This window comes from Aquila chrysaetos, chromosome 3 (assembly GCF_900496995.4).
Source record: "Aquila chrysaetos chrysaetos chromosome 3, bAquChr1.4, whole genome shotgun sequence".
Classification (NCBI taxonomy): domain Eukaryota; kingdom Metazoa; phylum Chordata; class Aves; order Accipitriformes; family Accipitridae; genus Aquila; species Aquila chrysaetos.
Window position 1 is genome coordinate 76285238 of NC_044006.1, and position 25872 is coordinate 76311109.

General features: G+C 44.4%; 1 protein-coding gene across 1 annotated transcript in view; it reads right to left on the reverse strand.

Annotated features, from left to right (window-relative positions):
* Positions 1-25872, reverse strand: part of WNT3A (Wnt family member 3A) — an 87469-nt gene that overhangs the window by 22271 nt on the left and 39326 nt on the right. Inside the window, exon 2 of the mRNA XM_030009238.2 lies at positions 15100-15341. Within this exon, the coding sequence (XP_029865098.1) occupies positions 15100-15341 (242 nt within the window). The remainder of the gene's footprint in view (positions 1-15099; positions 15342-25872) is intronic.

Consider the following 25872-nt stretch of genomic DNA (forward strand, 5'->3'; position numbering starts at 1 on the left):
TGCAGAAACCTCAGAATTTCCCTCAAACCGGAGTGCCTATTTCCTACCTACACCAAGGAAGTCACAGCTGCCATGCCAAAAATGAGGCTAATGGAAATGCTCTGCATGGCATGTAAGGAGCGGTCCCCAAACTCTCTAGCAGAAGGCTCTGGATGAGTCATGCGATTCATTCTTCAGGAAGATCTCAAAGCCCATTTAACCCAAGTCTTCATTTCAGGCATTTTTATGAGGTCATTGCAAAGACTCAGTCATTTATGTCTTCAGAGGGAGATAGTAGGGTACCTGATGTATGTGTCGGTACGTGATTTACCTCCATGGAGCAGTAGCCTTGCAGTGCACACACAAGAGCTGTTAGATATGCTAATATGCGAACACAGGCCTCATCTTGAAATCTTAAGAGGGGATTAGAGCAGATGAGTCCTCATTTAGTTTTCCAGAACAGCGGCAGAGATAAATCTGGCTGCTCCTTTGCAGGGTGTTAAAGGGGGATTTCCTGGTGGGTGGGTCTCCTCAGTGGGGTATTATTGTGTTGACAGTGGGGTGGGAAGGAATGGATTAAGCAGCTGGCAATGGGATATGGAGCCTTTGCATGTGCTGGCAATGGATATAAGCTGGGGAGGGTCGAAAGCTATCAGTGGGCTATAGGAAATCAGGTTTGCTTCCTGGCTTATTCCTGGAGACCACACTGTTTCTCTTGAGCAGAGTGTTATTCTTCAGAAATTCAGCCATGGCTCCCACACTGGGTATGTCACCAGTGACCAGCGATAGGGCTCAGGTGTTGTGGACACTGCTGGACCTCCTGGCATGGAAGGCAGTCAGCCAGTTGGAGCTGTTCAAGTTGGGTCACGCGTACACTGCCCAATCCTATCCTGCAGTGGAGCAATGCCAATGCTGGTAAGAAATGTTATCTCCTGCACCTAAGTCACTCCCAGGTCCCACCATCCTCTTGGCTTTCTTGAATACGTACAATTTTTCTGCTATGTTTCTTGGCTATGGTGAAGATTTGGCATGCTTTTCGTCTAATCTGCATGTTTGGTCTTCTATTCTGGATAAGCATAGGTGATACGGGCATCACCATGAACTTCGGTGCTAATTTGGGGGATTGGTGGAAGCCTGCAGAGAGTTCAGGAACTGAGAGCAGAGCTGAGCTGAGCAGAGCTGAGCAAAGCAGAGCTGAAAATGAGTTTCCACTTCACCCTGGAGATGTCATCTCATTTAGAGAGGAGAGAGTTTCCTGAGGAACCGCAGGGATTCTTCAAATTTCAGGGCCTGTGTTTGCCCTTATTTTAATGTTAAGTGCAACATGCCAGCCTCTGGAGCCCAAAGTCCTGTTGAGTAAATATATTTAACTTAAGAAGCAAAATGCCCATGATCTGCAGTTTCACACAGTCTCACAGAGCTGTTTAGAGATCAAGCACAGAAATGAAGAGTTCCCAGCTGGTAAGCCCTACACAAAAAAGACACATGCTTCACCCAGACTAGTTAATGTCAGTTAGCTAAGTTGGGTTAAAACAGTTCTTAAGGCAAGGCAGTTTGTGTATCAGTTCAGGTGAGTAGCTTAAGTTCAAGGCAGGTTTGGGTATTGGCTTGGGTGAGTAGCCTAAGTTCAAGCTGTTAGGGCAGGAGTGGCTCCCCAGCAGCTCCTGAATCACATGTGGCTCTCCAAAGTTTTTCATAAGGTTCCTTGCCCCGACTACGCCATGTGGTTGGTTAGCAGTAGGGCCATGCTGTGTGGGGGCTAGAAGCCTAGTATCACTGGGCTGTATTACTCTGGGACATCGCTTGCTTGCCCAGGCCAGCTCCAGAGGAGCCACCATCATCCTCTGAGGTAGTCCTGGTACACCGCTACCCCGGACTTTCTGATGTACGTCACGTGTGGGTCACAGAGAGAAGAAGATCCACACTGAGGTTCATCCCAAGCTCTCTGATCCCAATCAGTACTAAGCTTAGCTCTTCTGTCATTTTAAGCTAGGCTAACTGGCTCAGTTGCCCACTCTAAATGAAGAACACCCTTCTTCTTCTGGCAGGGTTGGTGGAACCAAAGAAAAGTCTAAAACATCAGGAGGCACAAACCTCACAAAAGAAGGTGCAGCCCTGGACTAACAAACTAGCAGTCAGCTCCAAGCCTCTGAAATATCAGAATACCCAGCCCTAGCTAGGAAAGCCTAATATACTTTCAGCTTTTGGTCAACCACGTTAGTGGTCAACCCCATAAAATAGGCAAATAGGTGTAGTTAATAGTTCAGAGTGCCTGACGCAGTGACCTCACTGAGTTGCAACACCAGTGATTACAGCCTCTTTTCCAGCAGAGCTATAATGCTGATACATATATATTTTAAATTGCATCTTTCCAATTCTGCAGATTTTGAATAACTATTACCTTGTAGCCAGCACCAGTGTATGAGGCTTGTGCCGGAGTTGTAATGGTGAATACGGCTGTTCAAGCAAAGTGTCATGCATTTATAAAGTACCTACATGAAAAGTCAGGTTAAACATGGAGATATGTTTGGATTCCTTAAAAAAACTCAACAACCAAACCCACAAAACAAACACCTTTTTCACTTTTCCTTCTCTGTTCTTTTTGAAAAACCACTGAAGTAACTCAGGTTGATTTAAAGATTTCAGGGAAGTCACAGTAGCCTTAACATTAATAATGAACAAAAGTATTAATGACTGATGGGACAGGAATATTCTGAAGGTCATTGGTGGCTTTGGTGAAGAGAGGAGGTTTTAGGGAGAGTTTATAACTCTTGCATTTGATTATTCTTACAAATTGATTATTGATTATTTGATATATTTACCGAAGCCTTGGGACAAACATTGGAAACATGGAACTGAAAACCAAGATGGAGCTTTTCTGCTGGTTGAGAAGTTCAAAAGCTTCAGTGTCCATCTGACCTCTTGAGAACCAACAGAAGGCGGCAAGACTCCATTGTCTTGCTCAATGGAAGTATAAAGTATTTTATGATAAGACATTTGTATCCTCTTCAACTCTTTCCTGGTCCACATGGATCAATGACATGGTATGGGAATGTGTTTGGACCAGGATCATAATTAATAAAGCAATAAACAGGACTTTACAAAACCTATTATTTGCCAGGGTCTTGCCTTCAGAAGCTCACTAAGGCATCTCTGATGTGTTCAGGTGCAAGTGAAGTGCACATTAATTTCTGATTGAGAAGACACTGTGCTCAGGCGAGCTAAATACAGAGAATATTCCTCATTTCAGATGCTAGGCACAGATGATACTTCAATTACAAATCTCACCAGAGTGCTGCTGTGCTGGGCACAGACTGAACATCTAACACAGACCGGCTGAGCTCCACAGAGCCCCCATCTATCTCTCTCAGGATACATCTATGTCTTCAAATTCATCTGCCAAGGCATCTATATCTGAAATTCAGTTAGGAAAGCAGACTGAAAATGTTGTATGAACAGAAACATCTTTCTCCATGAAAATCAACAGCACTAAAATACTTTTCCACCTTTTGTTTCTTCTCTGAGAAGAATCTGTGCAATTTCCTGTTGGAGCATCTTCATGACAGGACTCAGTGTTTATAACGGGGGAGAATGAGTCATGGATTTGGGGCTTATCTGTTGCAGCTCTCATTTTATAGAGCTGTAAGGCTGCTTTATGAATTTAGAGGGGTCCTTAGCAGAGCACTGCTAATACTTCACTCTCAGTTAATCTGGATTTAGGCAGCCTGTCAGAATGAAGGAATTTGGAGAGTATGTCATGCCTAAGGCTAGTAAGGAGGACCAAAAAATCAAATTACAATATTATGGGAAATTCTGTTTTGTTTTATTTTTAAGAGCTGAAAATCAGATGGAAAAACAGCAGAATTTTTTCTTTGACAAGATAAAATCATTCAGCTTCAGTAATATCAAAACACTCCAATATTCTATAAAACATTAAAGGTACAGAAGTGTGCTTTGATAGTTTAATGACTTTCTATTTTGACATAAGTTCACGTTCAAAATAAAAAGAAGTAAAATGGCTTCTTTTCAAGCACTCAGATGAAACTATCTGAAATGCGCAAAACAAAACAAGAAAGCCAAAGCTGCGCATTTTTGCCTTGAAATTGAGGGGGTCCTGCAAAACATCTCCATTTCGATACAGCTGCCTTTTCTGATGGCAAACTGGCCCAGAAAATAAATAAATACATTTTTTACAAGATATAGTATCTCCTAGGCTGGATCCTGTGTGCCTAGCCTAAGGGGTCTCCAACTTTTTTATGGCTCCGGGTGAACAGAAGTATCTCCTTGTGCCCTCCCCACCCATTCACACTCCCACAACATCCCTGTGGCAACAGCTTCCCTGGGAAAGTAGCATGATTAGGAAAGGGTAAACCATAATTATTAGCTATCATTTAATGTGATTTAGCACCTGGAAATAATGGAGAGGAAATTGTGCCAGATGCTTAGTCAACGAACTGCAGCCTACCAGGAAGTGTTCCATGAAGCATTACTGCCCTGTCGATCAAACTTGAGAGCAACAGTCATAAGTAGGCCAATAAAACTACCTAAAATATGTTGCAAGAGCTGCAGGGCCCTACATCTGACCTACTTTGGTATCACTCTCTTTGAAGTATCCAGTCGTTTCTGTGGTGTACTCCGTGGGAAATGGAGATGCAGAGGAAGGAGGACCTGCTCCACTGTCTCCATCACAGTGAAAAGCAGAGTCAGAACCAGAACATCTCTTTTCTGCCTTGCTCCCCATCACTGGTCCAGGCTGGGTCTGGAGAAGCCAGCCAGATAACATGTATGCTTTGTAAACTGTTTTTCTTCTCTAGGAAGGGTGAGATGATTCAAGAGGAAATAAAGTGAAAGACACTCTCCATTCCTCCACCCATGACCTGTACCCACTCTTGAGTTCCACCTCAGGCCACGTGGATGGCTTTGTTTTCCAGGATCTGGTGGGCTCTCTGGCTTTCTGTCTGTGCTTTGCCATCAGTTTTTAGGGTCACCTGCAGCCAAAGCTCCAGAGCCTCCCTGAGGTTCACCATGTTGCCTTCTACTTCCTAAAAAAGCCTGTCCAAAACAAAACAAACCCATGACAGTTTCCTTTAAGTCCTTCCCTAAAGCATATCCATACCATGACATATCTATAGCCCTCTTTTATGGGCCCATCTTAGCGTGTTCTGCTGTAGGCAACAATCTCCAGAAGCATCTCAGTGACCCATGGCAACTCATTGAAGGTGAGCAGGAGACAGTGCACCGTGCACTTCTCTGCTTAATGTCTTGGGGTCTACTTCACAGAGTCCTTGGCTACCTTGGCTTCACCCATCTCATGCTGTTTTTCCAAAAAATGCCACTTCTGTGCAGCACCTCTGCCTACCCTGGAGCGGTGGAAGTCCCTACATACTGGTAGCTGCCTCCCATGAAGCTCTCTGATTCTGTGACTTTGCATCTCCCGAGACTTTGAAGCCCCCAAAAGCCTGCTTTCCTCTTACTCCTGCTTTGTCCTCATTGCTCAGTCTTGTCAGCTCTGCCCTAATCATTCCTACGAGCACATCGTTCACATGCACAACAGAAATCCAAATACAGTCATAACAACCTTTCTGAACGATTCCCCCGCCTGGTGGCTGACCCCTGCCTCTTTGTTAAGCCTATGGATCTTCTTGGATGACCAGAGATTCCTTCCTTTGAAGGAGGTGCTCCCTGAAAGATGGGGCTGAGAGAGCAAGGAATGAAAGAAGTTGATCCATCAAGGCACGCGCTTCCTCCTGCAGCAGACCTTCGCAGGGAGCATGTTAACGTATCTCCTGCCGAAAAGTGCCTTGGCTGTCTGCCCTGTCTGCTCTGCAGGAGACAGCCCTGTTCCCCTGCCGTGAAAGCCCATAGCCTAGAAAGAAGCATGCAGGGCATCTATATGCTCTGTTTTTCCTCTTGCTGCCATGTCATATCTGCTCGGGGAGGGATAGGAGGAAATTCTCTGCTTGTTATAAAGGAATCCAACCAGATGATCCCACAGCCCCTTCTGGCCTTAAAATCCCCATGTCTATTCAGCACTGCCAGCTCATAACACATCTCACAGGGAAGAAAAGCCACATTCACGGGCTTGGATCCCTCTTTGTCAGAAGACTTTGCTTGTTTTGGCTGTTCGGTACATAGGAGCGCGGGCAGACACATGTCTAGCTCCTCAGCTGGCAAAACCCACCCTTGCGGACCTTAGGACGGGGCACCCCGGTTCAGGACCCATCCCATAACGGTGCTTAGGGGTGAAACCCACCGTGTCCCCCTTCCCCCCCAGTGCCTCGATTGAAGGCGACCAAGCCTCCGCCGTCCCCGTTTCCCTCCCTGGCTCCCGTCCATGCGTGTGTGTGTGTGTGTGTGTGTGTGTGTGTGTGTGTGTGTTTGTGTGTTTGTGCAGCCTGTTGTGTGCCAAGGGCCCATTTGGGGCTGGGATTCTCCCGGGACAAAGGGATGCTAATCAGCTCCCTCTACTGTTCCCTTTTGTCTAGGGCTAGCTCCCACGCTTGGACTTGGCAACTCTGGGATGCGGCAGAGGGAGCTCCTTGTTGCAACCAGCCTGAGCCCAGTTGGGGAATGCAACGTACCCAGCAGGGAAAGGGGAAGAAGGGGAGGGGAGGGGGAGGGAAGGAAATAAATCTATAACTCCACGCAGCCCGCTCCCTGCCAGCCCGTCGCATTGTGCACGCTGCCCGAGGCAGAAGTTTCCAGCGCCTCCCGCCGCAGGGAGAGACGCCACCGGTTTTGTAGCCACGGGCTGTCTTGTTCCTTCTCCCCTCCCTGATCCCCCGTCTAATGTTTTAGTCGCCAGCAAAATCTCCATGTCAGGGTTGACAGATGAGGGTTGGTGCAGCGGGAGGTAGAGGGAGCCCAGAAAGCAAACGGGATCGGCTCCTGGCGTTGCTGCCATTTCTTTTTCACCATCACTGCTCTCCCGGGTTTGCAGCCTGCGTCTGGGTGTTGGCTGCGTACGGCTGTTTTACACGGGCCGCCTCGTCTCCGGCGAACTGCACAGATGCGCAAGAGCCAGATCTTTATCCCGCGATCGCTTTACAGGTGGAGAGGTGATGAGGTCGGAGCCTCTCACTAAGAAACCCAGAAAACACTTGAGCCCACCAAACCCAGGGCACGCACAGCCTCCGGTTGTCTTGGGGCTGGAGGGGCAAATGCAGCAAGATGCAATGCTAACCATAGTCTTCTGGGTGCTATCCCAGAGGGCTGCCCAGTGCTTGCCCTTGAACATCTCTGAGGTCACAAGAGGCTGGAGTGACCCCTTCTGATGGTGACCTGGCCCCACCAGCAGCTCCAGCAGGAAGAGAAGGAGCTCCTCTACCACCTCATTGGTATCCTGCTCCCAAAGGCTGAGGGACTAACACGTTGGCAAGTTTCCTCAGCATCTCTGCTGCCATTGCAACTTGCAGCTCTTGCCAAAGCTCAGTGGAAGCTGCTAATCTCCCAGTACTGGTGTGGGCTACAAACCAGAGATGTGGCTACAGCTCCTCTAGACATCCCCAAACTGCATTTCCTCTCTGATGCTGCTGCATAAAAGCATGTGTAGCTGCTGCTACTTAAAAGCCAGTTCAGAAATGCTGCAACTGTGAATATGGGCTGTTCTGTACCTGTGGGCTGGAGCGGGGACTCAGGCAGTGGAGCAATATGCTGGTACTTATGACTGTCTCATCCCCTGCAGCAATCCCCAGCTCCAAGCTCCGTTTCCATTGACACTAAACACAACTGATGCTTCTGTCTTGAGCCAGGATCTGCCAGTCTTTTTCTCAGCAGCACTGGCAAATCTCTGGCCTACAGTATTTATGCATCTTGACGGCTGAGTGGAGCTTGCATAGTCACATTTTCAATCCTGATCCTTCCAGTTTCCTTCCCCATAGTTACAGGGTAGAGTTTGTAGATCTCCGTTGTTGATACCAGGGCAGCTGCCCAAATTGCCATTAGCGGAGAGGTAGACGGGGTGTGGTTGGAAATCAGATCCTCTTGGGAAGAGTTTCATGAGAGAGCAGAGAGTACCTCCTACATGTAACTAACCTCCTGGATGGATCGGTATCTTGTGGCTTTCTGCTCATGCCTTACTTTATTGCAGAAGTGGAGAAGTCTGATCTAGGGCAGGGAAAGGGGGGAAAGCATTTGGCACAGAGACAACTGAGATGCCAGAATGCCATCAGGAAAATATGATGAGGTCTGCTAAACATATTAATTTTAAATCATGCAAGACATTATGAGATGGTATTATGCCTGAAATAGCAAGGGACAGCTTGAATTCAGTGGTCCAGGAGATCCTTTCCAGTGAGATGCTCTTGCATTAGTAAAATGGCCTCTCCGACAGAGGCTGGATGTCAGGACTGCTTTCTAACAGGAGAAAGATGGGGGGGTGGGAACTATTTGCCCCCAAGCTGGACCTCTACGAAGTACACATGGAAGTCTGAGCCCGTAGCCCTAGGCTCCCTCTATAGTCAATGGAGAGAAATAAACATCTTGGTATGATTCATGTTATCCTGAGATAGGTGTCTAAGATAGGTCAGATGAATTGCTCTCTGGAGATGCCGATTGCTCTCCACTGACTACAAAGGGAGCCTGGGGTGACTAGCTCAGATTTTGACATCTAACTTTGGTAGATGAGATCAGGCCTATCAGAGAGCCTGTGGAACGATATTGTTACGACACAGCAAGAAAAAAATACGGAGGAGACTTGTGTCTCTGAGATATTATAACTGAATTTTAAAGTCTTGTTCTGTTCTTGCTATACCCAGGGAAAAACTCACATGGATTTCACTAGACACAAGATGAGCTTTCTCATCCACAGTAGTAACAGGGACAAAACAGTCAACCCATGAACACAGCTACATTTTGGCTTTCTTGAGAAAGGCAAGACATGCGGCTTATGCCCAGATCATCTAAAGTCCAAAATAAGCCTAGCTGCAAAATAAACCTAATCCAAAATAAGCCTAGCTGCAACGGTAACAGCGCGCAGCATCCCATATGAAACTGGATGTGACTTGAATCCCACATCTCTCATGAGCTAGGCAAATGCCTGCTCTGCCCTTCATGAGGTCCCTGGGAGCAGGAATCTTCTCATCAAGAGCCGGTCTCCCTGGATTCCCTCAGTGATTGATGGAGAGATGTAGAAACTTCAGGGTGTGAATAATTTAATCCTAACTGTCTAGAATACATCAGATGAATCATGCCCCAGAGGACCCCAGCATCAAATGGAACTCCCTCAACCTGTCTTGCTGTCTGACATAATAGACCCAAAATTTTGCTGACCCACTGCTCTTCTGCAGGCCTCAATTTTATAAGATGTAATTAGCAAAGAAAATGCTCTGTTCTAGAAGAGTTACTCTGAATGTAGCAAAGAAAAATACAGTGGCTAGTTGTCAACACCATAGCCATGTCGTATTAGAAATGAGACTTGTAAAAGGGGAGGTAGATAGATTGTCTATCTTTTGGTGGTATGTCAAGGCAAGATGTCCTCTGGGAACAGATGTCATAGTCAAATCCAGATTTTGGTTTTATTCCAGAAGTCTTGAGATAAAATTCTCCAGTCTGCATCATGCAAGAAGTCTGCTTGGATGATCTGACAGTCCTGACAGGCTATAAACATGCAGTGTGTGCAATACTGTGGGAGAGAAAAAGGCATTTGAGATCCAGGGATCTCATATCTCTGCCAAGAACACACTGTTACTGCTGCCCCTTTCCATTGCCAAGTAGCCTTCAAAGAGATTATTTGGTATCATTTTCTGAAGAACACTCTGCCAAGTCTATAAGACAGTGTCATCTGCAGGAACATCATGAGGGAAGGTAATAGAAATTCTTTAGGCTTCATGGTCTCCCTGGATAAGATGACAGGAAGACCCCATCCCATCCCACCTTGATTTGAGTTGGAAGTGCTGGAAGGCAAGACATCTACCCAGTTTAATAATGAAGCAATCATGTGGTCTCGAATACTCCGTATTTCATTCCATGCTCATTCTGCACAAATGGAACTGCACAAACAGGAGCTGTATCAAAAAGGACATCTCTTTGCTGGACAGGAACGCGGTTAACTCAGGGGGGCACGAACAGTGGATCACTCCACCGCTTCTGTGGCTCTCGTCATTTGCCTTCTAGCAGGGGCGACAGCCAACGATTATTTCCGGAATGAATTTATGCCCCCGAGCCTCCGCATCACCCATTAGGCTCTCATTTGTCCGGTGGGGAATTTGATATATGTCCTCAGAGGGCACATCCGACGGGCGCAGACACTTGACAAAGCAACGGGACGCGCGCGCACCCGCCCCAGCTCGTTCAAACCCCCTCGCGCGCCGGCAAACGCCCCGACGTACAAAAAGGGACGGTGCGGCTTCCCAAGGTTGCATGAGTGTTAAACTCTAATAAACAAGCCCCATCGGCGAAAGCTGAAAGAATCTGAGCCCTCCCCAACAAAGCATTTAATCCAGTTTGGCGTAACCTTTGACATTATTAGGGATCGCAGTGACCCTAATCCAATCAGATTGATTAACTAAAGCGGAGACCCCATAAGCTGACCCCCCTCTGGCATCTGCTATTTAGTCCTGACCAAACAGTGGGAGAGACGTGCCGTATTTACACCACAATGGGTCCGCGCTGAGAACCTGTTTCATTACAGAGCGACTTAAACTCCCATTACTCCATCAATGTATCATTCTTCAATAGTTCATTAAAAGCTGCTCCTCCACAATAACTATTAACCATTTCTCAGTCCAGCTGGCAGGTTTAAAGCCCCAGCCAGTCTTTAGCAGAAGGAGGTGGGAGTGAGTGAAAGAAATAGATAGACAAGGGCTCCCTTTTTAAATTTAAACGAACTGGGGGCTTAAATAGTTTGAGGTAATTTACTTTTATTGAATGGGGGAGGAGAGGGAGGAAAGTTTTATTTTGACTTAATTATGTGCTGGGGTCCTTTAAAGAGACAGGGCCTTGATAAGCTTTTATTGTATTACTTCTCTTGAGATTGGTTCATATTTCTGCCCTTCTGAGGAGTTTCAAAAAGAGCTCGCACGGCGTTAAAAGACTATCAAATGCACCACAACTTAAACATGAACAGCGTCTTCAGTCCACAAAAGCTAAAACCAGGTTGAAAGACACAATTCCCAATAAATGGCACTTAAGTTTGAGATGGAAAACGCTTGTTAGGTTGCACCATTCACTTTCTGTTGTCAGTGACGGCATGTCCCTCTACTACAGCCTCCAAAGTTTTATCCTGGATATTTTTAAAGGCAACTCAAAAATCTTCCCTTGTCCTTGGGAAACTGAAAGATGCAGCAACTGACTTACAAACTGTCAAACCTCTCAGGTAAGTGGCTGGGCATGAGCTGTGGCTAAGGTGATCACTTAAGATCGTGTGGCTATGGCCATGTTCTGCTCCACAGCTTCACACAATACAGGTGAAGAAACAAACGAGAGCAAATTATTTCCTCTAGAAATTACTCTGTTAGAAAAGTTCAAGTGAGGGGTTCTTTCCACTGTCCAGTAGTTGAGATTTGAACTTCTGGGAGACTAGAAATTACATGAGTGGTAGCCTCTTATATATGACTGATAAACAGAAAGCTGGGTTTAGGTAGAAGGAAAGAGATCAGGCCCACTTCTTTTCCTATATAGGCATCCTGTTCTTTGCATTCCCAGTAGTCTAGGGTACCTGAGACACCTATTTCCTAGTGCTTTGCAAGAAAGATCCAACAGTGGCACCTAGCTGAACGTTTCTCCACGGAGCTGCACAGCTGCTCCTATGCTCCCAAGACCACAAAGGAGGAGAAAACCCCTCTTCCAACAGCCCCGTAGCAATTCCACCTCCTGCTAATGCCTGAATTGTTCCCCAATCAGGTAGCACAGCATAGCAAGGAATGTGACTGTTCCGTTTGAACGGGGAACATTTATTCCACAGCCTGAAAAACAGTAATCAAATAGCTGGATAGGATGGGGAATTTCTGCTGCTCATAGGTCCTGAGTGACATATGAAGAGCTCGAAGGACATACGGCCAAGCCTGTCATGTATTGCCTCCAAGTAACAGCAGGTCTGGATCCCCAGAACATCACCATTCTCTTGTAGCCGAGTTCATGAGTACCGGTGCTGATTAATACGTGATTCATTAGGCCTGGCTATGGAAATGTTAAAAGAAAATATACGTAAATATAGTTGTAGATAAAACATGTGGGATTTCTTTCCATAAACAGGCTGATGGGGAAAAAGAGTCCGGTTTTAGATGAGATATCAGAATATGGCTCTTAACAGGACCAAAGTCTGGTGACACTTTGGCACTGCTGAATCACAGCTCAAGCCTAGCCCTGAATTAGCAATGAGATACCGAAGCAGCAAGGGCAGCCCAGACAGTGAGGCAGCCTCAGTGAGATTTGGGCCTAGAATGTGTTTCCTGAAGGCATTAAAATCGGTCCTTTTCAATGAAAGAAAGAATTGCAGATAGTAGTGCAAGGTAAAAGGGAGTTACTTAAGTGACTATGCTGGTTTGTGCTGAGGGAGACTGGGGTCTCTACTGACTCAAATGAGAAGCTGCAGTTAGATCTTGGGTGACTTAAAATCCAAGCTACAAACCGGAGTTTTGCTTGCTTGCTTTCTTTCTCTCCTTTTCTCCTTCTGTCTTTCTGGGTAGGAGCTCAAATATGTTCCTACCCTGGGGGATCTGCCGCACAAGAATGCGACTGAGCTGTTTTTTTTCTCCCCCCTCCTGCTGTAGGTGAAGCAAAACTGAAGGGTGGTTTGATTCTCCCTCAAGGAACAACATTCTTCAGTTATGAAATCGTCCCAGCCTTCTTTCCCTCCCTGAGCCCGGCTACCGAAAGCCTGCAGTCTCAAGCAGGGACAGACCCTTCGTGTCGACATCGCTGGGAGATAAGAGTGTTTGGCAGCTTGTGGGATCGGGGTTCCTTTGGTCAGCAAGGAGGTGAGGATCGCTTTCCTCATGTACGGGGTATAATTGCTACAGGAGATGTGGAGCATCTAATCCAAGACCATCTGGGAGCACGAGGTACTCCATGTGTCCTTGAGGACATCCAGCCTCATGACAAGGCAAAGAAATTGTGTTATCTGGTTCCCTTACTGCCTGTTCCCAGTGAATGATCTTGGGCAGGTCACGTTGGGCTTGTGTCTATGGGAAAAATACTCGGTTTGGCTGTGCTGGCCTAATTCGACTGCTACAGTCTCCCAGGAGTGATGTACGCAGAAAGGGTGCTTTAATTGCATGCAAAACATCGTGGTATGACACTTTGATATAAGCTTAAGTGCCCCACACTGCAGATCTTACAGGTGTAATTGTTTTGGGATAATCTCTCACTGCTAAACCCAAATAGTGACACTAGCATTAATACGGTGCCTCAGCTCCCCAGCTCGAACAGGATAACCCCACCAGCTGAAACCACCATTCTCCTGCTGGGTGCATGTAAAAAGCCTGTTCTCGCTGGTGGAGGCCCTGCCATGATACAAATCAAGGCTTTGCTTTCTCTTGGCTGCCCTATTTTTCAAAATTCACACAAAAGGAAATGCCCAAGTATCTTCTGAGTAATGCAGCAGGGGAAAAACAAACAAACCCCTGATCTCCAGATGGCAAGCACTGGAAGAACGTGCCCCAAGGTGGGTGTAGATCAGCTACATACACCAACTCAGGAGATTCCTTGAAACTATCCCAGATGCTCCCTCCTCTCTCATACGAGGTCAAACGGTGCTACTCCACTGTTCCAGACAAAGTAATTCCAACTCTCAGACTATCAGGAACCTGTAACTGTTACTCTTGCAAAACCAAAAAAAGAAAGAAAGAAAGAAAGAAAGAAAGAAAGAAAGAAAGAAAGAAAGAGAAAGAAAGAAAAGAAGAAAGAAAGAAAAAGAAAGAAAGAAAGAAAGAAAGAAAGAAAGAAAGAAAGAAAGAAAGAAAAGAGGATTCCCAAGCCTCTTCTGCTGATGCTCTCCTAAGAGAAAACAGCAATACTCCTGCACAGCTCTGCACAGGGCACCTGGACTTACCATCTGGGCAGGAATCAAATGCAAAGTGAGTCTGCCTCTTGGATGAACCCCTTTGTGCTAAAGGAAAAGGCAGAGCTTGACCCAGACTCACTGAGATCAGCAGGAGAAGGCTGGACTTTAAAAGGCATACTACAAGGGCAAAGAAGGATAAAACAGTTCTTATGGGCTAAAATAAGCTCCTGCCAACTTATAGGGGAAAAGACCAGATACTCAGACTTAGCTAGATGCTTAAATCCCACTACATTCAACAACTTAGGGCAAAACATTTCTAGGAGCTCTGACTTATATCAATGGGTGCTGTGTCAGAATTAGTTGCCTGAATTAGCACCCTGTCTTAATTTGCCACATTCATAACCAGTGAAAGCAGAACCATTAACTGATGGCGATTTCCTCAGGCCTTTGATCTTCATTGTATCCCATTAAGGTATCAAAACTGATGTTATCTAAGTCCAGCCCCTAGGAACTATCCCCAACAGCCCATCAATTCCCCTCTGCAATCGTTGAGGGAGCTGAAAATGTGTCATGAAATGCCACGGGGTCAGAAAAGGAGCCAGACGTCCAGCCTGACCACTGAAAACACAATAATCCTTTGTGTTCCTTCCAAGGGGCATAGGATCATAGGATAATTCATGTTGAAAGGGACCCTGGGAGGTCTCTACTCCAACCTCCTGCTCCAAGCAGGGTCAGGGATGACCTTACTCTCTGCACATTGCCAAGTGGGGCACTTCCAAGTTCTCTGGGTCACCTATACAATCCCAGTAGAGGTTTGAGGTAGAAATTATGGTTACCTGTGACTGGATGTTGGCTGTAAAATGGAGGTGGTGGGTAACCACTCAACTTACATTGGGGAGGCACACATGTACTTGCTATTCCTATGAGAAAGCTTAATTATCTTCTTGTCTCTACAAAAGACCTTCTGGGTCAGGTTTGAACTGCTTGGATGGGGTCCTGGGCCAACAAAATTTTCCCTGCCTGTGTCGCATGTCTCCTTTATCAAGCTCAAGTCTCCAGCAGCCCATTTTACATGACATTTTATCAGAAGCGAAGGAGTTCACAGTAGGTTTCTCAAGATCTTTGCTGCTACTCCACCATGGATGTTGCTGTCACCAAACCCGCAGCACTGCACTCACCTTTATCTAGCACTGGTCCAAAGATGGCTAAGCTGTCATTGACAGTCGTGCAGTTCCACCTCCTCCCTCGAAATTGGTGTTGGCATTCCTGGATCCCAATCTTTACCCCTTCTGCTACGCTGGGCATGATCTCCACATAGTTCCGACAGAAGCGTAGCTGCTTGGGTACCAGTCCTGGGATGCTCCCGCATAGGATGGGCTGAGTCCCCAGGGAGGAATACTGGTGACCAATTGCCAAGGACCTGGAAGAAAAACATGGAAAAAGAGATTCTGTCAGGCTGGATTTCACCTTTGTACTTGATTCAACAGAAAGGGGACAGAAAATGAACATCTTCAGTTCTTCTGCATTCCCCTCACCAGAAAACATCCTTTCTGCTGTCATCCCTCCCCAAAACAGCATCGTCTCTCTCCTGAAGTTCCCTACAGGCCCAACAAGGCAAGCAACTCTACCTTTAATATCTTCCTTCCCTTTTCTTCATCCTCTCAAAGCCTTAATCCATCATTGTGCCGCTTCTTCCCAAAGATGCTCAGCTCATACAGCTAGTTTCCTTTGCAACCAGAGGGTCAAACCCATATTTCTTTCTTTGAAAGCCAAGGACACCTATACAAGGGCAGGTAGGTTTTATAGGAAATCTTGGCAGCTGAGGGAGCCCAGGGATTAGACAGTCAAAAGCACTTTCAGAGCTACACAAATTAATAACGCCAACAGTAGAAGACACCACGCGCCAAGTCTTTGGATGGGGAACACCAAAAATTGACAACCGTCATACAATTCAACAGTGTGCTCTATATATTTGAACTTTACCAACTGGAACTTACCCTAACAACTCAAGCAGTTTGGACCTTGAGAACTTAAAAAACCCAACTCTGAGCTAAATGCTGCAGGAGTGCTATATAAACTCACTACCATAAACAGTTAAATTTCCTGTGCTATAGAGGAAAGGGATGGAAATGTAGCCCTGCTAGAATACAAACGACTCGGGGAAAAACTCTCCTATGGCTTAATATGGGTCTAATACCAACACTGTTCTCCTGTGTGAACAACTGTACTCATGTTACTAGAAACATTCATGCAAAGGTGCATGCAAGTTGGGAGCCATGCCTGGCATGTTGGTAACAACCCTGGAAGTATGGTCTAGAAAAGATTTTCTACTGTTTACAAAGCATTTCCATACCTGCTTAATCTAAGCATGTGCTTTGCAAAGCTTAATACTGGTGCTTTCTAATCAGGTTGAAGTGTTTTAAAAAGGAATTGTTAAAATGGTTGTCAGTGTCCTTCCGGATATTAGTTTAGCACATTTTCACTTTACTTTCACACCAGTTTCAATTTGGGAATTTTCAAAAGTAGGGCTGTATTTTCACAAAATAATGCCAGCTTTGCTGTATTGTCATAAGGATGTGGAAAGTCTGCTTTGACAATCAATCTGTGAATTGCTTTTGTTAAAGTGAGGAGAGTGAATTAAAAACAAAAAAACACAAACCAAAAAAACCCCAACAAAACTTGAGTGCAAATTCTGCGCTCAGCCAAATGGAAGTCTGTTGCAAGGAGTGTCCATGAACCAATATGTTGGTTGAAGCCTTAGAGACAAACAAGTCAGCTATGCAGAGAGATCAGCAGATATGCAGCTAATTAGATAGATTTTTAGTGTTTTTACTGGTGCTTCTAATAATAACCTTGATTACTAAAACTGAAGGGATTTTTAGAGTATAATTTCCTTTTCTTCTAATTAAATCTCTTGATTGACTTTTCTGCTCAGAATTAATGACAAACAGAAACCTGCCTAGGCAGTGTGTATTTCTGTTTACATTCATTTTTACTATGTGGTTTTCATTTGGGAACAGCCTGGTGTGTTTGAATTATCAACAGGGCAGTCAGGGAATATGCCTTCACTCTTTTGCTCTGACTAAAAAAAAGTACAAGAATTCTATCATTGCTGGAGTTAACAAGAAAATTAGCTTGACTTTAGCACTTCTCTAGGCTAGATAAAAAATGTTCTAAAGTGTCTGTCTTTTTTATGGGAGAAGGGTCCTTGCAGCCAGTTAGCTCCCTTCCTGGCGGGTACCTGGTCAAGAGGGGACAGAAGTGAAAAGGAGATGGACATTCAGATGGTCAGGTACCACATCTCAGTGGCTTTGCTAACTGTGCATAGACTAGGCTTTACAAATCAGTCCTTTCCAGGCAAGTGAGACATAGGGACATCCATTTCTGGATCCCAAATGACTCTAGGTAGGACTCTAGAAACTAGATAATCAGCTCACCTGAGAATGTGCCCTCCAGTAAATGAACTTTAGGTGGACAAGGTAGGAGTTGCCTGGGAAAGAAAAGGATTTTCAGCTAATTTCCTAGTCTTAGATGCCTCTTTCTACCTCAGCTGCAATTTGGGGAGAAGATAAATCTCACTTAACATTAGAAGACAAATCTCACTTAACTTTAGAAGACAATTCATCCTACCCTAGGGAGGTAGATGAACTGCCCTCCGGAAGGGCCTCTCTCTTCCGTTGCACTAAAAGAGGGAGGAAGGGAGCTGACATTGACCAGGAACTGTGTCCATCTCACCTACCTTCTGACGTCTGCAACATGGACATCTCCAGCTGATCTACTCACCCCAGCCTGCTTTTGTAATCAGTCAGTGGAGAGAAACAGGTACCTCTAGGGCACAATTTATCTGCCCATTTTAGACGTCTGCTTTGGGATGAGGTGAATCATGGCCTTGCCTCCATTGACTGTATTGGCTAGGCTATCAAGACAGCCTGAGTGACTGGTTGAGTGGGATATGTCTGGGCTGTAAAAGTCTCCACATGAATCATGCCATGATACCTAACAGTTGGGATGGCTAAGTTCCCTGAAGAACTCCCACCCAGGAAAGCTAAATATTGTGTTGAAGCCCATGCAAAGACCTCAGCTGTAGGAAGGAGGCAAGTTCCTGCAGGAGCTTACAGGAACCCACAGGAGACCAAGGAAAGGACCCAGTTAACTTGTTTGCCCTATCTGAGTGGCTTGATGTGGGTTTTCCTGAGCTTTAGATTAATCCAGGGAACAACTAGTGGCAGAAAAGCACCTGTGAAATAGAGCCCATGCCAAGCCAAAGGGTGTTTTGATTTTGACTGCACTATGTACGTTTTTGTTTCATTGTTAAGTTATATACAAAACACTGGATCACAGTTTCTGGACTAAAGACACCTAAAACATCGTTTCAGCCTTCAGAGGGCTTGTTGAGTGTGTTGCCCCTGTGGCCGTGTTGGGAATGCAGAGTCTTAGGGTGCTACATCTCCAAATCTCAACCCATTCAACCCCCTGAGGACTGGGAGCTAGGAGGTATTCACAGATGCTAACTTTAGGCTCAGGAGCTAGGTGGTCTTTTTCTCTATAAACAATGAGTAGAAACAGATGTCTTCATTGAAGCCTCCAGAGAAAAGCACTAACTTAGTTGATCTGACTCATCTTTCAGAGACTAATAGTTCAGTCACTGACTATACAAGGACTCCAGGATGGCTACTTGCAGTGTCTAAAGTTAACTTTGGTGGAAACATCTGTAGAGCTTGTTCCCACGTCAACTAGAGTCACTAGCATCCTTCCCAAAGCTTTCAAAAGTGTCCCATCTAGTTCCCACCAAAGACAAAGTGTCCACTGAGAAAGAATCAACCTGCTGTAGGCTCCATCCATCATGTGAAGCCAGGAGGACTTTCTTGAGCTATTTAAATAGGACTTGGATGAAGCTTTAGGATTCCAGTCTCATAAACTTTTGATTTATGTGAACAGCCAAACTCATGCCCGTCTCTGTTTTTTGCTGGTTACTACAGTGGTAGAGTGAAAATAGGAAAAGGACTTTATAGGTTGGTGCCCTCAACTATTCGTTTCCGTTGCTGGGAAGATAATCTAAGATTAAAAAAAAAAAAAAAAAACAACAAAAAACATGTAGAAATACTTTTAATTGCTTTTCACACTGCTCCCTTCTCAATACAGTAGGGAAACAGTCACACCTTGCTTTGATCTATGTTACAGTCTGGAAAGTTTAATCTGCAAAAGACAATCTCCAGCAAGAGTCTTGTTCTCAAGGCGTCATCAGGCACTGAGACAGTGTAATGCAAATTTGGCATTTTATGGAGGAGTGTGTAGTCACTTGACTTTCAGCTGAAGATACAGGGTGGAATCTCAAAACAGCTTGCCACAAACAGTGCCTCTGCTGTTAAACATAGCTAAGCACAGTCCTCTTCCTAGTTCACTTGCAGACTCTGGAGTGTGGTAACATCTATCAGAGCACCCTCTTTTGGTCTTGTCCTTCTCTCTAAAGTCAATTTATCTTTAGGAGAACCAAGTTATTTCAGCTTCCTGTCATTTTTATTGATCATGAGATATGAACCTTCCAACGCTTCCCTCCCCCCAAAAAACCACCAACAAACCCAACAACCAAAACCTGTAGAAAACATTGGGAAAGTCTATAAAGATCAGAATCTCATTTCAGTGTTACTCAATTCACTAGTAGCTCCTATAATTCATTTTCCTCACTGTTTCCAATGATTAAACCTGTATTTTGCATTTTCCACTCTTCTGTGATCTGCTTCTAAACTGTCTTCTGCATGTGGGTTATTTTGGAAATGCGGCGTCAAGAAATGGGCCAAGTGTCATCTATTGTGGTCTAACCAGGCATCATCTTCAAATTTCTTAAGCACCAATACTTCCTGGATGTATTGACCCCAACCTCTTCTTTTTCACTGGAGAATTCATGAAGCACTCGAATTTACAAAAACACTCATCCCCAGAACAGGTACAACTCAAGTTTGAACCAAGGGAAAGGGTCAAAGAGCTGTTCTTTTCAAACCAATTAGCTTTTTCTTCCCATTAGCTCAGGAGGAGCCATGAAAACACTGTTCTGTATGTCCACAGCCAAAGTTCTTGGCTTATCTTTAAGCCTTGCATGCCCTGAAGTGTTTAATTCAACCTTCAGTGAGAATTTTTTCTTTGCCAACACACCTAGAGAGCTCTTCATTTCCCTTATCTCAATCTATCTGCTCCTTCAGCAGAGCCGTTGTAAATAAGTACCTGGCCACCCTCTTAAAAAATTACATGTACCCTCCCTCTTGGAATGGACACCCCAGCCAGCTTATGAGGAAGAAATATGCAGGAAATATATGCTCATAGCTTTTTCAGAGAAAGAGAAGGCTTCAGTTTTGGATGACCTCGCTGTACAGCACCACTCTACTGACTTTTCAAGGTCCCTACCTTCTCAGTATGGCTGTCAAAAGTCCTTGACACATCAGTAGCAGCATGTAGAGGCACGTACACCTACTTGCTTCTTCCTGAATTCTGTTATTCTTGAACCCTGTAGGAGCTCTATTTTGCTATTGATCTTGGAGAGGCCTTTTGCTGGCTCCAAGTGCGGCTGAGAACTTCCTCAGCGGACGTCCTTCTGGGGTCCCCAACACAGGTAAAATAACTGCATTTATTAGTGTTGTACAGCAAGAGTGTCACTTGTCTAATGACCCAGGATAAGACCCAGAGAGCGCTTAAGTTGCCACTGAATATTGAGAACTGAGCAATAGCAGTGACTTTGCTCCCTTTGTCTTACACAGATGCAAGGTGGCAGTCAGTCCTGCTGCAGAAGTTAAGTCAAAGGATGTCCACCTGCTTATAATAGAGGGGATTTATGTTCACTTGCAGGTGCCCTAGGTTTCCTTCCATGCTGCTCCCTTTGCATGGGATCCCCTAACAGGAGGATGTCACACCTCCTCCAAATCCTTTCTCATAATCTGTTCAGATCTCCAGAGGCTCACCTCACTCTCTTTTCCTTTCTCACTCATTTTCTTTGCCTCTTGATGGTGCCACATTTAACTCTTTGAAGATGAATCTCAGTCACACTATGAAGAAGGGTACAAGTTGTGCAGAGCTGCCTATCTAAAAAAGATGCACGCGCAGAACACAGCCTTGGTATTATGACACTAAGATATGGAAATGAAGAAGGTGGCTAGAGAAGTCTTCATAGGTCCTGTCAGGCTATAAGGAAAACCCAGCAAGGGTTGTCTCACATCTCCTCGTACTAGGCCAGAAGGTCTCAAAGGGAAGCTGCGTGCAAGTGATGAGTGGGCAGCCCTTATTCCATCCTACAGCATCAGACTTAGGCCCTCTTGGGTGCCCTACCCATAATCCCCCCTGAGCTGCTAAGGTCGAGCAGCATGAGCTCCATGCATCTGAGGATGCCTGAAAACACATTTGGGCAGAACTGAGCTACTAGGAGGCTGTGAAGTTTCCAAAACTTGGAGACTGCTGTGAATAGCCAATGGCACCTGAACGTTCAAGAGACTCATGGGATAGGATCGGTAAGTCAGCCTTGATTCAGTACCCACAAACCCTCACCACAGGGCTGGCATACATGACTGAAGAGCTATGGTGCCCGCTTGACAAGGACAACTGGGAGCTGGGAAGGATACTCTAGAACATCTCAACCAGAGCTAGGGACCAGGCGTAGGAGATGTAGCTGAGCCTACTGTGTCTTTTATACTCCTATAGCACACATCAGTTCCCAATCTCCATGAAACTCTTCTGTAGAGTTGAACCACCAGAGGCCAGGTGGGTGGACAGGCAGAAAAATCAATAAATCTACATTCATTTAATGGCATTCTTTTTCACAGAAAAACACCAATATTCTAGCATACGTTGTGATTATTTTTCTGTTTTCCTAAGCAAATGAAAATAAAACCTGGAGAAGTTTTAGAATGGAAACAAAGGAAATGGAACTTGCCAAACCCCATCATTTTAAATGGAAAAGGAAATCATTCTGCTAACTAATGTCCCTGCTGGATCGAAGTGATTTTTCTTCTATGACATTAAGACTGTCCCAAACCCAAGCAATTACAAAATGTGGACAATAATGAAATTTTTAATCAATGTTTTAGTTGAAAATTTGAAAACCACCTTAACATAGATCAGCAAAGCAATAGATTTAGCTCTAGAAGACATGAATCAAGTAACTGATTATCATGAAAATATTTTTTCAGTTTGAGGGTGGGTTTTTTGGTTGTGTATTGCCCAGTACTAATCAAACCTAGGCCTAAGCAGTCTAACACTAATTACAGAAGTGACATATTTTAATTCGGAAATTATGAGTGTCTGTAGCACTGATTGCTGTGGAGTCTTCAACTTTTCATCTCTGAGCATCTGGCTATCGACAGACTATTCCTAAGAGATTCACAAAAAGAACTAAGAAATCTAAGCCTGTTGTTAGACAGATCAAATTCACTGCGCAGGTGTCTATCCTTCCAGAATTTTTTTCTTCCAATCTGGGAAAAAAAAAAGACTGAAACCCACTGGATTAACTGTTCTTTCCACTTCTCCTGTTAGATATCTCTTATTTCATCCTAAAGTAGAGCACGAGAGCTATATTTAAATTCTTTTTCTCTTCTAGCCCAGAAAGTATGTACATAATTTTGTGGCTGGGTCTGATCCTGCAAACACGCAGGCATGGAGGTAACTTTTCTCCCATGAATAATTCCCTCACCCTTGCCCTGCATTAATAATAATGATGGTGATGATGATGCAGCATTGTATTTCTCTAGCACCTTTCATCAGAGGATCTCTAAGCGTGGGACTCATCTCACCCGACTTTGACCATTTAAAAGTTAGGCATCTCGGCCAAGTTAGCTGTCTACTAGAGTCCGTGGAGCAAGATCAGCATCTCCAGAGGGCAACTCGGCCCATCCTAAGATAGGTGTCTCAGATAGGTGGGCTGAATCACTGGAGTTGCCTAGGAGGCGGCACTGGCTGTGGAAAAGTGATGAGCATAAACTAGACACCTTGTTTTTAGCAAGCTAAAGGTAGGGACCAGGAATCTCACCCTTTTTTGCTGAATCTCAGAAATTCCCGGGGGGCTGGTAAAAGATGGCAGCAAGGAAAGTTTTTGCTGAGAGATAGACGGCAGCTATCTCTAACGTGGACCGTGGCAGCTTATTTATAACACCCAATAGTAGCTTGGGTCTGGATTTGGAAAATAACATACTCAATGGCAACTTTGAGTTGATGCTAAGAAAGCAGAGTGTAATTATCTGAGTTGAGGTTTGGCCAGGACAGTGAATTCCCACAGGAACTAAGGCACACCACAACACTCAGCACCTTCCACTCTAAGTGCAAGAGATGTTTCTTTGACTTTGTCTTCCCTTAGGATCTATGGAAACAGAATAGAAGAGGAGAGAATATGAGTATTAACAACCCGGTGCCTTGCAAAAAGTCTCAGGAACTCTTTAATTACCCTGGGCAATTAACGCCTCTGTTATACATGTCATCTGAAAAACAACCCATCCAGCAGAATAATGGCCCCTCAAACCATGTTTTCAAGCCTGGCTCCAGGACACGCTGACCCTGAAGTTGTTTCCATACCACATCCTACAGCTGGGGCTTCTCCCTGGAGGTCTCGTGCTGAGATCTGCCTCCATCCAGCTCCATTTATCTTATAAGATTTGCCAGGATCGCAGCACAGGGTATTAGAGATGTATAAGCCTTAACATTTTAATCTGCCACCTACACTGCAGTTTATGAGAGCTGTAAATCTCGTGGTTATAATGAACTCATCTAATGATATTGCTGATGGATAAATTTACCTGGGACGAGGAACAACAGTTACTTGCAAATGAAAGAAGAGTAATTTCAAGTTTCATGTAAACACCTTTGCTGCCTTACTTCTGACTTCTCCCAGCCTAATCCCATCAGGGTTTCATGACAAATGGAAAGTATGTATGTATGTGTGTTTGCGATGCAACGACTGGCTGGCCTGTGAGAGAACCTGCCTCTTTCTACCCAGTGTAATGCTTCTATATCTTGGGCATTGGAATCAAGTTTTAGATGAAAATAGATCAAATTTCTGGATCTGGTGTGCTAAGTCAGGGGAATGGAGGGAAGAGAGAAGGCAACGTATTAGGCAGTGAAAAATGCCTACAGTATTTAAAGATATTTAGACTCCTACTATGAATTTCAATAATAATTAGGAGTGTGGCTAGTCTTCACCCTCCTAGTTCCCCCCATCCCCAAAGCATCCCAACTTGAATCTTTTTTAAATGATCAGCAATATAAATTAGGTATTGTGGTTTCAAACCTCTCATTAATGCTCATCCCCCTGAACTGAGGTCTGGTCTGGGCTATGTCAGTGCTAAATACCTTGGAGGACTGGGCTCAAAGACCTCAGATCCTTGTGAAGATTGGATTTGGACTTCTAAATTGCTTAAGTGCTTAAGTGCTTGGGGGAATTTTATCCTGAAACTCCTTAGTGATGAAGCCAATTTTGAAATGAGAACCATGGATGGAAAGCTCCGTCATTGTGGTGTTTAGGTAACCCTATAAGAGCAACACGATTTTCACTGTCCGCTGTTCTAATGCAGCAAGTTACTTATATTTCTTGCCCTTTCCTCCAAGAATGTATTTTGAATATGCATTTGGTCATGCTAAACACACACACATACCCTCACTCAGTTGTGCGCGCGCGCGCACACACACACACACACGTCTGCGAGTTCCTTCTTTGGCTTTCACTGAGTCATCAGGCTCACCAAATGTGTGAACTCACGCTATAATGTTCTCCCAGAAAAATAACAAATTGATTTCATTTTTACAGGCTACAGCATGCTATATAATTGGAGACACTGCCTTGTCAACTCAGACCGGTCTGACCCGACCAGAGACATTGCTTACAGCTGTTTACGGAGCCATAAAGTTTCCTCCTCTTTGTTTTTCCTTCCTTTTGCACTCTCTCTCTCTTTTTTTCTTTTCCCTTCTCCCTCTAATGAATCCTACAACTGCTTTTTGTTCTGGTCATAAAATACTGTTAAGGAAAATGCAGGAAGCCCTGATTTAGAAAAGCACTTCAGTCTGTGCTTCAAGTTAACACTGTAATCAATATTTAAAACTGAGCATGTGTTTAAGGGCTTTTATTGCACTAAGACAGTCAGTAAGGAACTTTCTGTTACGCTTCTGTGTGCTTTTTTTAAATTATCGATACTAAATTAGAGGTTTTGATTGAGCAATCTCAGGGACTGTTTCCTTTTTAGACGCAGAGCACAGTTCCAGTTGCATCAGGAATTTTGCAGTTTCTCATTGTCACTGTGTCCAAACCCTGATCATTTGAGGAAGAACAAACTCCTACACTAGTTTATCTACTCTGCTGATACTGCCAATTAGGACTGGGCACATTTTTTTTTACATGAATCTATTTCCCATAAAAATGCATATATATATATACATATATATATATATATATATAAAAAATCACCCTGAAATCTTCTGAGTATTTTTCACATATCTATGTAGTTTGCCACATTTGCCAAGCACTCAGAATAAGTTTAGTTTTTCTGACCGTTGTAAAAATACAGTTTTATAGAAGGTGGTTTTGCATACAATTTTACTTTGTGTAAAAATGTTTTGTGTTTATCTTAAAATACTCAGAACCTCAAAACTCAAGTGAAGTATTTTGATTTCTGTAGAAAAAGAATTTCTGATCAAATGCTTGTTTTTCCAACCATGAAAAAGACGCTTCCATTTTGAACCACTGAACTGAAAAAAAAAAGAAAAAGGTCCCAAACCCGAAAGAGCTTTTCATCTAGTTGCACTATCCATCAAAATACCATTTAAGTACTTTGCAGTAAATTATGGTTGTGCTTCCTTTCATATCAACCACTCATCACAGAATCTGCTCCTCCTTTGGTCTGAAATGTCACAAGACTCATCTCATTCAATCCCTCTGAAAGGCTCAAGGACTGATCAATACTGAATCAACTGTTCCAAAGTCATACATA